General features: G+C 41.6%; 1 protein-coding gene across 2 annotated transcripts in view; it reads left to right on the top strand.

Annotated features, from left to right (window-relative positions):
• Piezo2 (piezo type mechanosensitive ion channel component 2) overlaps positions 1–15,116 on the top strand; it is a 368,019-nt gene that overhangs the window by 210,619 nt on the left and 142,284 nt on the right. For both annotated transcript variants that reach the window (XM_059246283.1, XM_059246284.1), the window contains exon 5: positions 12,936–13,098. In XM_059246283.1, the coding sequence (XP_059102266.1) occupies positions 12,936–13,098 (163 nt within the window). The remainder of the gene's footprint in view (positions 1–12,935; positions 13,099–15,116) is intronic.

The raw sequence follows: 15,116 nt of genomic DNA, 5'->3' as shown, positions 1-15,116 counted from the left end.
TTGTTTGTTAATCTATAGTTCTTATGGGGAGCATTGTTAGTGCAAGTGGCTTAACTTCCTTCAAGATATGTGTGTTTGTGTGTATATATACATATATAAACATGCACACATGTGCACTATGTATAATTTAAATAAATATAAAATAACATTCTTTGAGGCTTTTATCAAACAGCCTTGGTGTTATTTGTTCCTTGTTCCTCCTTTGTTGTGGAATATTAATTTATGGAGTGTTACATTAATTTATACTGTGGAATAGTTGTTTAATGATGCAAAGATGTGTTGCATTCTTTTATGTTGCATTTGTTTAACTCTGTGAAGCTGTGTTACTTTGCCTGCCTAAAACACCTGATTGGTCTAATAAAGAACTGAATGGCCAATAGCTAGGCAGGAGAAAGAATAGATGGTGCTGGCAGGCAGAGAGAATAAACAGAAGGAAAAAAGAGAAGAAAGAAGAAACAGAGAAAGGATGTTAGAGCCAGCTACCCAGCCACACATCCAGCCACTGAGAAAGAGTGAAAATAAGATATTTAGAAGTAAGAAAGGTAAAAAGCTGAGAGGCAAAACATGGAAGGAGAGATACAGGATAATTTAATTTAGAAAAGCTGGCTAGAAATAAGCTAAGCTAACGCTGGGCAATTATAAGTAATAATAAATCTCTGTGTATTTATTTGAGAGCTGAGTGGTGGGCACCCAAAGAACAAAGAGTAAACAAAACAAAAACCAAAACCAACTATACTCCTCCTTCAGTATCATGTCCCTCTTTCTCTCCAGTTGGAGGCCCCTCTCCATTATTCCATTTCCCACTTCACATCAACTGTATCCTGCTGTCTCCATCCAACCCCCAACCTTGGTCCCCTTATACTCTGATGCTTTCTGTGGTTGGTCCATCCTGCATATTCACATCTAAGGATTTGGAGTTAAGAACTGATGATGCAAGAGACCATGTAACATTTGTCTTTCTGGGCCTGTGTTACCTCTCTCAATATAATATTTTCCAGGTCCACCCATTTACTTACAAATTTCATAACTTATTGATTGCTTGATCAATTTGGGTGGTGCTGGGATTTGAATCAGGTTTTATACATGCTAGCCAACTGCCCTACCGTCAAGCTGCACCCACAGTCTATGGAGGATTTTAAGGCCAAGTAATCATTTTTAATGAAAAGAAATGAATATTTAAATTATTTTCTTGCATAAAGAGTTGTTCTCATTTTAGGGGCGTCATGTAAAAGGATTATAATCTGTTGGTAACAGGCTATGTTTCCCTGTAAACTTCTTAGTATAATTCTAGGAGCTATACATTTTCCTTTTTAAAATGTTACTAGAGTTACTAGAAACTAACAAGCCATCAATCTTATTCTGGCAGCAAAGGCCTTGGCATCTGTAGTTGAAGGAGGAGGTAGTGATATTTAGTATTTTTAAATTTTTACATAAGAATCTTAGCATTCAAGGAATCTTTCCATATTCAAAGTGCTTCAGATCACACATGTTTAATACTTCAACATTTTAAAAAATTGAAGTATTTTAATATAGATAATGAAATAGCTTGAAGATTGCACCCAATCTTAACCTGAAATCCATTCATGTTCCATATACATTTACCCTGTAGGTAACTTTGTAGGATATTTTTTTATATATAATTTTATGCATGAAGCAAACTTTTACTTTTTCACTTAGATCTCTGTTGACTCAAAAAGTTGTAGAATCTTGAACACTTTGGATTTGGGGTTTTTCAGACTGATGATCCTTATCATTGGGGAGCATTGGGGAGCAACAGAACAAAGTCCAAGTGTAGCCTGCTCCCTTCAGGACATGCACTCAGCAGAATAGAGCCCTAAGCCAGATCTCCCATCTGCTGTGTGAGTAGTATGAGGCCTGGGAGGGCAGCGTTCAGGGAGCAGATGGAAAACACCGATAGGTACACACGCCAGTGGCACAGGGAAGGTAAGCATTGAACTGAAATACAGCCGAGCCTCACACAGCTGCAAAGGGCTTGTGCCAGATGAACATATTGATCTGCTTGCCATAAAGGGAAAAAGATTGTTTTCACTGGGGCCATCGCGAGAAATACTTGGGTTTGAAATCCTCTGCACTCTGTTCTGACCAGTTAAATTTATCTACTTAGAACTCCACAAAGATAATCGAATTCTGCATGGGGTAGAAGGCAATTGCAACGAATTTACAAACATTTTTGCATTGGCACACTAATGGACACAGACCACAATGCAAGGAGAATGAGAAAACGTTGGCCCTCAGAGATATGAAATTGAGAGCTTGGGGTTTGCCCCGGGCTGCTGGATGGTCATCAGCACTTTCATAAAACAGGTGTTTAACTTCTTGAAGAAAACTGTTGGTAGGCAGTGTTAATGCTTCTCTGTTTGGCTCATTCACTCTTCCTGGGACATACAGTCAGAGTGTCTGTTGCTTTTGACCGGGAGGGATGTTGGTATGTTTTCACAGTTACCTATTTATGGCAGGAGTGGGGGGAGGAGAATACAAATAACAAAACCAATTCTTTTTGTTACCTGGAAGTTAGGGGAGAAGTCTCCAGGGCAGTGGAGTCTACTCATTCCCAGTGCAAGAGTGCTGAGATCTAGTCTTCCTCTGCATGAGGTAGGCATTGCCACAGTCTGTCCCATAGCCGTGCTGCTGTGCTGCTCTGCCTGCTCCCGAGTGGCACCAAGCAGCAGTGTCTCCTGCCACCCTGTCCTAGTTAGAATCTCCGAAACAGTTGCTGAGTGGGACTTCAAGGTCACTGACTTGCCCCGCCCATCAAGCCCAAAGGAACCTGTAGCCCACGGTCCATAAACACACCTCAGGGACACATGTTTCTGAGCCAACAAAAGCCATCTGAGGTGTCTGAGGGGAGAAGCAACCATGCAGAAGCAGTAGTTCAAATCCTGTCTCTTAGGGAATCCAGAGAAACCCACTGTACTATTAGGGGCATGTAAGAGGACAGGGCAGGGTACCCACCATTGAGCGGAAATCACTAAGGACCATGACAACAGAGCAGAGTTGGGTGGGAATCAAGGGACAGAACTCAGGAAGTGTTTTGCATCTTGGTGAACTGGGAAGGTTCCTGTTTGCACTGGGGAAGAGGTGGGTATGCAGGGACTGCAAGAGCGATTCTCAAGGTGGGCGTGACTTGACCTGTGTGAGGAAGAATGTGGCTGGGAAATGTGGCCCGGCTGAAGCAGATATTACCATCTTGGAAATATATGGGGTCCACAGATAAAGGCACATGAATGGCAATAGCCATGGCCTCATTCTAGGAGTGCTTATCTTTTATTAATTTATGAAAATAACAAACGTTTGTTTAGAAAAAAAAGTCTCTCAATACCTTAGCCACAAACCCATAATTCAGTCCTTTTGCCATTGACCTCGCACTGTTAAAACATAATTTCCCAGAATTCCAAGTAAAATGATTCACAAAAGCAGCAGTTCCCACTGCCTCCAGCTTTGTTAATTTTATCCTTGGCATAAACTTGGTGAGTAGGGAAATCCCCGGGGAGAGAGCCAGGAGCAGCTTCTGTTGAGATGTTGGGGAAGGCTCCCGGGCCTCTGGGCTTTATTTCTTTTTGACAAGTGACTTTTTGACTGTGGCCATAAAGCTACTCCTATGCTTTCTAAAATTTCGATGTTGTTTTCCACAGGTTCACATCACAGCGTAGGCCTGTCTAAGAGCTCCCATTTGTACTGAGGCCTTGTTAGGTTTGGGCTGTTAGTGTTCATTCACTTTTCATTTCCACCTTGTCTCAGTGGCTTTTCTTCCTCCTCCTTTTTATCCCTTCTGTGTGACTTTCTCCTTCACTCCGAGGCCACTCATCAGAGTTTGGTTTTGGTGGCTTTGCTCTTTTGCTCTGCTCTTCTGTGAGCAGAAGCTTGGGCTTTGACCTTTATATTCCTTCACAAACTCGTGTTTTGAGGCTTCCCTGGGAGCTCAGGAAGATCTGCACAGGTTCCCTGGAAATGACAAGGTTTCCTGAAAGTGTGTGTGTTTGTGGCAGGGGAGATCTCTGACCCCAAACAACTCAGGAGCCAATGTTGTTTTCATTTTCCAGAGTCTAAACCCGAGTGGTTTTTTTATTAAGGCATATTTAAACACAGAACAATCTGGTTAAAAGTATTCTTGTGATGATTAACTTAACTCAGCTCCACATGCACAACAAATCATACCCAACTCTCCTCAAGAAGCAAAGTAAGCTAAATATAGAGCAGACATGATTTACAATGAAATTCTGTAAAGTACATATGACACCTTCCATAAAGATAGGTCCTATAGATTGACTGAGGAAAATAAGTTTACAAAAAGTGTCTGGAGGAGGGTCCTGCACTGGAAAATCTCCGGCTGCCCAGCTTGCACAGAGGTCATCAGGCTAGAAAGCATGTCCACTCCAGCCTTCTGGGTGGAAAACAGGCTCTTCATTCCTTCTCTTGAAGGACAAGCCTTTGTCTTCACATTCCATTCCGGGTTCCCCTGGTACCTGTCTGTGAGCACAAAGGCCTCCATGTCTCCTACATCTCCCTGCTTCTTAGTTTTTAAAGAGAAAATTGTAGCTCTAATAGAGGTCAAGATTGAATGCATTGCCTGCACGGCTAGTCTAACTACCATAGGCAGGCATAACAGAATTATAAGAATGGCTAGCAGAGGACGAAAGAAAGGAGAAAGCCATCTTAACCATGATGGCCGTTCAAAGTTCACTTGAGACGTTTTGTTTTTCTTTTGATGCAGATCATCAATTGGGCCATCAGTAGTATGAGAGAGATCTGACACATTAGAGCAATATGTGCCAGGAAACTGTTGACATCCAAGATTATGCCTGAGGAACAAATAATCTATAGTAGCCCTATTTTGTAAAACTGTGGTTCTCAATTTGCCCACCCCTTGATTTACTTCTGCTAATATTTTTTTTCTGTAATATTGCTAGTTTTACTAATCATACAGGCCATTTTTGAAATCTCTCTTTGTAGTCCAGTAATCCCTCCTGGGACTGCTAAAACAAAAGCCTTTGTGGCAGCAACCATTGGAATTGTGCTATCTGTGGCCAGTGATTTAGAAAATAACTTCTGCTTCATTTGGTGCAGGGTAGTCAACAAGAACAATCTTTTATGTATCAGAGGACACCTATCTATTCCTGAGCTTTTTAAAAGGAATTTATATGGCATAGGAGTTGCTTATATGCATTCTATACAAATAACAGGATGAAGTAGAGTCCATCTGCACCCATATTCATAGGGCTTCTCCCAATATTTCTGTCAATGGTATTTTTTAAAATCACATTGTTTATGCTTTAAATGTACTTATAACCATCCTTAGTATAATTGTTCTTGTAATCATCCCTTCCTTCTAGTAAACAGTTGCCTTTGGGATGGGTTTTTTTGGGGGGAGGGAAATGCTACTTATACTGTCTTTCCTGTGGATTTTAAAGGCTTATGTGGGATAGATATTAGTAAGCAATACATCAGATATTCCTGTCTTCATCTTCATACAAGTACGGTTTCAACTATCTAAAGAATGCTTATGCTAAAATCTGTATCATAATATTTGGACTGATCAGATAGATTAGTCCAACCAAATAATCCTCCATTCATGTGACTAATATTTGTGTATCATCTTTTGTTCAGACAATTGGTCCCAAAGGATAAAACAATCCTTAGCATGGCAAAACAACATCGTACTGTGTCCTATTACAGATGTGCCTTTTATCCGCTCCCCCCCACACCCCCCACAAAAAAATCATTTGGATTCTGCATTAACTGCTGAGAATTAACATGTAATATCGTCAGTAGACCTAACAGCATCATTTTTGGACCAGTAGTATAGTGTCTTCATTGTCTCCCTGAGGTCTTGGCTTAATGACTTAAAGTCTTGATGTCCCCCTAAGTCATCAGCTTATCCTTCCTCTTGGGACATTTCTTCTTGATGGGTTTGCATTCAGGCTTCAGTCACTCCATTTGTCCAGTGGTTTCTGGGATGATGTCCTGGTCAGATGTGTCGTAGTGCAAGCCACCTGAGACTTTGTTCATTTCATGGAAGGAGACAATCATAACTTGACCCTGATATAAAAACACCTGGCTCTTTTCATTGACTAGTTTCTAGGTCTTTCTGTTGAACATTTACTTTTGACTGTGTCTCCTTTAGGGCCAAAAGGCTTGCTTTGGGGCTGCAGAAGAAGCCTTATCCTTTAAAGTGAAAAAATTTAAAGAAATCATGGCTAAATATAGTTTAGTATGTGGAGATTTAGGTGGGTGTATATAACCTTTTTATGTTTGAAATTTGTAATTTAATTGTTTGATCTTATTTCACAAAAGCTTGACCCTGTGGATTGTAGAGGATTCCAGTAATGTGATTAATATTCCATAAATTGCAAGCTTCCTTAAAGTTTTTGCTAGTATTAGCAGGGCCATTATCAGTTCTTAGTTGTAATGGGAATCTAGATAAGAAGACAAGCGTAATATCTGTTTGCCAAATGGCATTAGATTTTAACCCTCATGGGTTAATCCCCATTAAAGGAAATCTTTAGGATAATGATTATCTATAGATCATGAGTAACATGCCAGTTGTTATCAGTGTGAAACAAATAATTAACCTGTATTTTCCTTAACAACACAGTGATTTCTGGATTCTCCAGTGCCACCCTTTTCTTACCTTGACAATTAAACATCAGGGAATTTTTCGGTCATAGGCTACTATTCCTTTACCAGTATCAATTATATTTTTACAGCTTATTATTCATTAGTTATAATTAACTTAGGTGCAGATTTTGATATCCTTCACTTGCAAGTTCAAAATTCAAATGAAAACTAGAAGATTTGTCCTTATTTTTGATGGCAAATCGGACCTGAACCAAAGTCACCTGACTGTTTCAGTCAGAATGGATGTCCTCTCCATGTCCTTGAGAGAGAAAACAATATCCTGCTGTCTACCTCCCGTGCTACCTCATACTCATAACACATGCCTTTGGAGATTTGAGAAGTATGCCTTATGAAATACATCTAGTTCTTAGAAATTTGAACATGGATGTTGTATTATCTTCATGTCTTCCCTCCAGGGCCTTCCACCTATTAGGAAAGAGTTTCCCCAGAGAATGGCTTTCAAACTTACTTTTTTTACTATGACTACTCCAAGAAGTACACTCTGTGTCTTGGTCTAAAACAACACGTTTAGTTTGAATGATTTCAAAAATACATAATTATAAAGACCTGAATTTGGATCTCCAGCAACCTTGTGGAAGCTGGGTGCAACAGTACACATCTGTCACCCCAGTGGTGATGGTGTGGTGCCAAAGATGAGTGGATCCTGAGGGCCTGTTCACCAGGGATATAACTAAATGGCAAGCTCTAGGTTAATTAAATGAGAGACCTTGTCTCAAAAAAATACGGTGAACATGATATAGGAAACATTTGATGTTGCCCTCTGACCACCTGCACAAACACTACAGTACACTATGCATACACACACACACTCACACACACACTCATGAACACACACACACGTGCATACACACTCATGCACACACATGCATGCACACACACACTCACAAACACACACACACGTGCATACACACTCATGCACACACACATGCACACACATGCATGCACACACACACTCACACATATACACACACACATGCACACACATGCACACACACACACCCTTCCTGTACCTTTTAAGCATTCATCTCAGGCTCCCCTGCTCTGGAAAAGCAAGTGTCTTCCTCCACACTGTCAGTGCAGGGCCTGCCAAAATTCTCGTCATGTGGCAGACATTCGCACACATTTGTTGAGTTAATTCAGCAGGAATCGGGTTCATTTTGAGGTCTTGTATTCCAAAGTTCATGCTGATTGTTCTATTCATTGTTATATTGGAGTCACACACAAAGACTCTTAGTTTTTCTGGCCCAGGGTTTATGAGGAGAATAAATGCCCTCCCCTGCTGCTGCTCCCCCCCACCCACTGTGTGTCTCAACAAAATTAATTTCATCTTTTCCAAGCTGGTCAATGCACCAGTCTAAGAAAAGGAGGATATCTGAGATGCCAATGTGTTTATTACTAGTGTGTTTGAACGAATGAGATTTCTTATTTTTAATTTCTTTTTCAGTATTTTTTGTTTTACGTGTAGGGATGTTTGGCCTGCATGTATGTCTGTGTGCCTCGTGCATGCCTGGTGCCCACAGAGGCCAGAAGAGGGAAGCAGATCCCCTGGAACTGAAGTTGCAAGAGGTTGTGAACCACCATGTGGGTGCAGGGAATCGAACCCAGGTCCTTGGGAAGAGCAGCCAGTGTTCTTGACACAGCACCATCTCTCCAACCCTAAGACTGATATTTCTGATTACCATCAGCATTGCCCTTACAAGCCTCCCTCCAATGAGCCCGGTATCTTCACCGGTTAGACAATCACTGATAAAAGTGACAGTTTTATCAGTCACCGATAAAAGATGTCAAAGAGCCTCCAAGGAGAAGATTGTTCAGAGAAGCTGCAAGGTTAGCTGGAGGATACAGATATGGGGGGAGTCCTGAGATAGGGCCTAGGGCACTAGAGGGGGCTGTGAGTTGGTGATGCTGGCCCCAGGGCATGGTTCAGGATCTTACTTAGAGAGATACAGGGCAAAGGGAGTGTGTGAGTTTAAGTTTATCAGTATCAGTAGTGTGCTGATAAATATGCGCTGCTGGTCACACCTGGAAACATACTTGCTTTACAGTGATTACCAGTCCCTATGATGAGCTGCTCTCACAGGATTCCTGTGAAGCTGGCAGTGGTCTAGGATAATGTTCTCAGGGACCATTGAGAGGGCAAGTGCCAGCATAGTCCTGAAGAGCAGCACTCACAAAAACAAAAAAGCAGCCATGCTCTGAGCCCTGCATCTGCCTCTCCGCTGAGAAACCAGCTCCTTTGAACAGAGGCTTCCTAAATGACCTGTAACAATCCAGCAGCACATTGGTGTAAGAATGTAGTGTCTCCACAGTGGAATTGTGACAGTGAGTTGAGAGGATTGAAATTTTTAAGTAGCCTTGTAGCTTTATAGTATACAAATCCAGGAACTAATTGGGGGATTGCAACACAAACTATCCCCTGTAACAATTAGAGCCCTGACCTTGACTGTTATCTTAGTAGGAGAAAAGGGCTTAGTTTCAGTTTCACAGCAACAAAGCAATCCTTGCTTTTTAAAAATGAATCATTAATTACAGAAGCCCTTGACGTGAATACTGAAAGAAATTGTAAATCTAATTTAAGAATTTCCCCATTCACATCAAGTATATTATTCTGCTACATGTGAGTTGGCAATCTGTGGGGAGATGGATATTAAATTAAAAAACAGAATGTGTGTTTGTGTGTGTGTGTGTGTGCGTGTAGGAGCAGGAATCAGGTTTGTAAGTTTTTGTAATTATATCTGCATTCATTTCATTGGTTTAAAGTCACTGAAAGCCACTCAGTGGTGGCACATATCATACAGAGTCCTATTTAAGGTAAACAATGGGACACTAACAATTCATAGTATGTGAGCTTCAGAAACCACCAGAAAACTATGTGAAAGCATTTTGCTAGCTCTCATTTGTTTAATGGCTGGCCATGTGGTATTTTAATTGTGTTACCACAATTCACTTGCAGTTGACCTTTCTGCTAGGCCTGTACAAGAGGATTTGCTCCCCTGAGAAGAGTTGTGTGGAATGGAATTGATCTTTGTGAGGTTTTTTTTCTATGTCGGGGATGGAACCCAGGGCGTGGCACAGTGTTCAGTAAGTCCTCACAGTGAGCCACAGCCCCACCCTGGTCACCCCTGACCATCTCTGTAGGGTGCCCTTCCCCAGATGCTGGAATGCCACTTCTCTTTTGTCTCTTCTGTTCCTGTCTACATTTCCTTTCTTCTTCCTTGTGGGTTTTCATAGTCAAAGCACATTTTAGAGTTAGGAAGACCTTAAAAAGTCATTTTATGAGGTAAGAAAATAAAGCCTATGAGCACTACCCATCTTGCTTTTTCTCTGGGTGTGGACAGGAGAGTGGAATCTGATGCGAGAGTCAGTCAGATCAAATGCCATCATGCTCATTAGGATGTAAGTTGATCATTAACCTTCCAAGTCAAAGTAGCCAACTGAATGTCTTCCAGATGTGGTCTACACAGGGAGTTCTCAGCAGCAAAAATAACACAGTGCATTAAAGACATGCCTGAAGAAAAACTTGGATGAGGGACTCACTATGTAGTCCTAATAGCCCTGCATATCATTATGTCGGATCAGGCTGGCCACAAATTCGCAGATCCCACTGTCTCTGCCTCCAGAGTGTTTGGATTGAAGGCATGGGCCACCATATACAGCCTGAAGATAGGCTTTTCTGTCCACCACAGTTTATAACAGGCTTAAGACCTTAAAATACTCACTTGTCACTCAGTCTAGCCTGTTTGTCGTGAATGTCTAAACACTTTGCATTTTGTACACCTGCTATATCTTTTTTGGCCACCATTTTATTTGTGAGACATATTCAGATTCATAGATGTAGACATGTGCATTCACTGATGGTTTTATAGTACATTTTCTGAACATGCCATAATTTAATTTGCCCTACTGTTTATGAAGATTAGTCTCAATTGGCAGCTTTTTAAAATTCCTTTTTCAGAGGTATAATTCTCTATGAAGAAATGAGATCACTGTGATCCTAAAAATATTGGAAAGGAAATACTTTGCTATTTAAGATGGTGAACTAAATAGTCGTTTTCATATATAAAATGTATCATTGGCATGTATCCTGGAAAAAGCATGATTTAGGCTAACATTTTCTTGACATATGCACGTTCATCTCACTGACTTATGTAAACAGGATGTCTGTAAACATGTGTGGGTTATATGCGAATACACATAGTTTTACATAGGAGACTGGAATTCACAGATTCGGATGTTCACAAACAGCCAATGGAACATGGAGCAGTCTCCTGTGCCTATCAAGGGATGGATATTTGAATCACATATACCATTATGCAATGTGCAAATCCATCAGCCTACCTTTTGCTTCATGTTTCTGATGAAGTTTTATCTCTAGTTAATGTCTTCAAAGACCTAATTTGCCTTTGAAACTTCCACTTTTTTATTTAAGATTTTTTTTATTTTACATACCAACCACAGTTCCCCCTCCCTCCCCTTCTCCCTCTCTCCGCCCCCCATCTACCCCATCCAGTTCTCATAGGGGGTAAGGCCTCCCTTGTGTAGTCAACACAGGCTGGCATACCAAGTTGGGGTAGAACCAAGCCCCTCCCCGCTGCATCAAGGCTGAGCAAGGCATCCTCCCACTATGGGGAATGGGCTCTAAAAATCCAATTCATGTACCCGGGATAAGTCCTGGTCTCACTGCCAGGGGCCCTACAAACAGGTCAAGCCACACAACTGTCAAGAGAAGTTAGGTAAAGAGGAGGGCCCTAAGAGGGACACACGTGGATCACCCCAGGAAGGAGAAATGGTTAAGATCTCCTGGGTAAACTGGGAGGGGGCAGAGGGGAGGGGATGGGGGGGTGAGAACAAGAGGAATCAAGATGGCCAAGTTGGGGGAAACTTCCACTTTTAGTGACTCCACCGAGCATCACACTTGCTCCCTTGACAATGTCTCGGCTTCTCTGTGTGTAACTCCCTGGCTCTCCTCTTGGAGATCTAGTTATTTCTTTAGTTCTCCTTACATACTTTCTCCCTTAACAGTGGGGTGATCAGAACACAGTAGGATGTGTTCCTGGTCTAGTGTGTGTCATGCCTGCACAGTGATGGGAATATGTTGCTCTTATCATCCATTCCACTGGAAGGCTATCCTGGCCTGTGGCATGTGCCAAACAGCATGACCAGTTTGTCAGTGGCTGTTGACCTCAATTGTTTTTACAGAACAGTGCAGGCTTTTTTAGACACATTTTAGCTGAAACCTATGCTGGCCAACTGAGCCAGCTTCTCAGTGTGCCACTTTCTAGTCCTGTATTCTCTGCCCTTGGACATGTGCCAAGGCCATAGCATTTGGATGGTGCTCCTGGACTGATTCTTCCTCCTCTTCCAACTGAAGCCCCTTCTCCTCATCTCTACAGCCTATCCATTTCAGAATCTCAGTTATGGCCACACATGCTGTGTAAGCCTGAAGATTATTAAATACCAGTTAATATTGCTGTCTCAAAATATAAGACTTGGGGGAAAAGGAGCTTTATATTTTACAAAACCAAATCCACAATTATTTGATACATATGTGTCCATATTTATTTTTCTGAAGTCACGACCTAGTATCTCATTTCACTGAAATGTGATAAGGAAGTCAAGTGGTGTCATGTGTTTGGCACAGAAAAGGAGCAGGGGATTGTGGGAATTTGCAAAGCAGCTGCCTCTTGTCAGGCTTGGGCTTGACCCCAGATCTCCTCCTTCTCTGTTGAACATCATTTCTCTGTGATTAAAAAAAAATAATAAACACACTAGATCAACCTTTCTTGGAGCAATGTGGAACTTTACAAAAATCGGTTAAGCCCAAAAATAATTACAAGATTTTGGATTAAGAAGATTCTTGGGGTGTTTCTTCTATTTTTCCCTCTAGCTTTGACTTGTATTTACATTACACTGTCTTCTAGCAGTTGTTGCATGTTGGTTTTAAATGGCTTCATCCTGATAACTAACGAAGGCATCGTGGTGCACATGTGTAACATCAGTCTGGTTTATTTGCGTGCTTGTAGTGTGGTCCATTTGGGTTGCCTGCACCACCAAAGCTCCTCTGTTCTTTGTGACCCTAAAACCCTCAGGAAGCTTTGGGGTCCGCCCACACTTCAGTAGATTTGAGGAGACTCTCAAGTCTGTGCAGAGCTTTCTGGTGACCATTAGGCAGATATGAGCATCTCTGATTTTTAAATCCCTAAGAAGACTGAAGTGTGCAGTAAGGTGTTTAACCGTACAGATTCGAGCTAACTCCCTTCGTCTTCTTCCCTCCATAGCTTGAAGGGAGCCGATGCTGGCAATGGCATCCGGGTGTTTGTGCCCGACATCGGGATGTTCATTGCCAGCCTGACCATCTGGCTGGTCTGCAGAAACATTGTTAAGAAGCCAGACACGGACGAAGTAGCCCAGTTTAATCCTGATTGTGAAAATGAAGAACTGGTAAGTGGGACGGTTGGCATCTTTCTTCTTCAGGCCCCAGGACGTCCCCTCTGAGACTGTGTGGAGTCCCATGTACGGAGAGCTGTGAGGCTCCCTGTGAGGGAGGCCCAGGTGAGCACTGTCGCTGTACAGGGCAGCCTGGGTGATCCTGCTGGGCAGACACTCTCACACCTACACCTTGGTGATGAGGACACAGGTGATGGGCATGTGAGTGCCGTCTTTCCTCAGGGCCTCACAGTGGAGTTAGGAGCAGCCTGCTTGAGCGTTCCTCACCTCAGCTGACCATCTGGCCTCACTGTGCCTTACTGCTGTATCAGATGGCCAAGCCTGAAAGGTTGCCCCCGGCATTACAACCCACTTGCTCCACAGCTCACTATTACAGAATGTTTTGAGAAGCAGCACACAGAAACTTTTGAAAACAAATGGTGCTGATTACCCCACCCTCTGAACTTTCCAGCCCATGTGTCTTCACCCTGAGATGTGGCTGTGTAACTGTGTACTTTACCCTCCAACTTTTTGTGTTAGCCCAGAGTATTTGAGTCAAGCAATTTAATAGTGCTCCAGAAGGAGAAAAGATTTTAGTTAGAAAAGTAAGGGAATGTTTAAAAATATATAACAAATGAAGAAGTTTCAGGAGCACCTGTTAGATGAGGAGCATGTTAGAGGTTGTGTCTCGGGTGGATACATGCCACAGGCCTCAGCACACTCCCTTCTGACCCACACCAGAGCACAGCCATGTTCTAAAGACTGCATGTTATCCCAGCAGTGGCACCAATTTAAAGAAGTAGTTGACACTTTTAGAGAAAAAGATAAAACTTCCAAAGAAAAGAGCTACTCGGAAGTACATGATTTGTACACTTGGCACATGGTATCTACCAGGTGGTTTAGTGATAAACTCTGGCAGGAAGTTTTGCATACATTAGGAGCATTCAACATGCATGCATCAGGAATTTCATGTATTAGGAACATTCACCATGCATGCATCAAAGAAGGAGAATCCTCGATTATGGTGAAGTGTTTATCTACTTCACAAATAAGCAGAAAATTGCCACAAGTACTATGTCAAAACAAAATACTATGGAGGAAATATAATTCTATAATATGAAAATTAGAATTTATATTATGCCTAAAATCTTATGAATTAAAGGCAATCTATATTCTGATATTTTAGGGCAAAAAAGGATACAAAGTATAAAAAGTATTTATAGCAGAGTGGCTGTTAAAGAAACCCAAAACTGGATGTAATTTGGAAACATTTTTTTTTCCTGTTGATGGTGTGATTTTAAGAGGGAAAGTTGATAGAGTATGTTTTTATATTGCACTATTATTTTAGAATGTTTACAGTTTTGAAAACATTTTGATTAAATAATCATTGGCCAAAAGTGTCCTAGTTTGTGGCAGTAAGACCATTAACTAAAATTTTGCACATTTAGGATTTTCTTTATTGTTGTCTGTAAAGACAAGACTGTGTTTTGGTGCTCTCCCACTGTGCATGGGGCCTAAGGAGTATTTGTTGGATACTGGTCTTTGAGAGCAGACCATGGAGGCTAACACACACTGGCTGAGTAATATTGGAGACGATTATTGTCTTTATAAAGTGGGATTAGTAGACTGGAGGTATAGCTCAGTAAACAAGAATGTGCTTACCATGTCTGAGGCCCTGGGCTCAATCAGGAGCACCAAAAAATATTAGTGGTACATTATGTATTTGTTGCAACTATCAAATCAGTAGCACATAGCACAATGTATACGTAATTTTGGGGTGCTTAATAAGTTACTGCTTCCTTTCCCTATTTTGTTTTCTGATTTGAGAATTACAGAAACCTAATATTCAAGGTGCTAAATCAACCAGCCCAACTTAGTGAAAAAAAATCTTTCTGTGATACTAATAACTCAACATGGCTGAGTTTAAAAGTCACTAACACATGCTGTTTCTGTAGAATGAGGACCATGTGCAGCCATCAATGCAGGGGTGGCCTGTAGTTAAGGGTAGGGTACCTCTGATAAAGAAGAGAGAA

This window comes from Peromyscus eremicus, chromosome 19 (assembly GCF_949786415.1).
Source record: "Peromyscus eremicus chromosome 19, PerEre_H2_v1, whole genome shotgun sequence".
Taxonomy (NCBI): domain Eukaryota; kingdom Metazoa; phylum Chordata; class Mammalia; order Rodentia; family Cricetidae; genus Peromyscus; species Peromyscus eremicus.
Note: the sequence above shows the minus strand (reverse complement) of the source record. Positions and strands in the feature narration are given on the sequence as shown.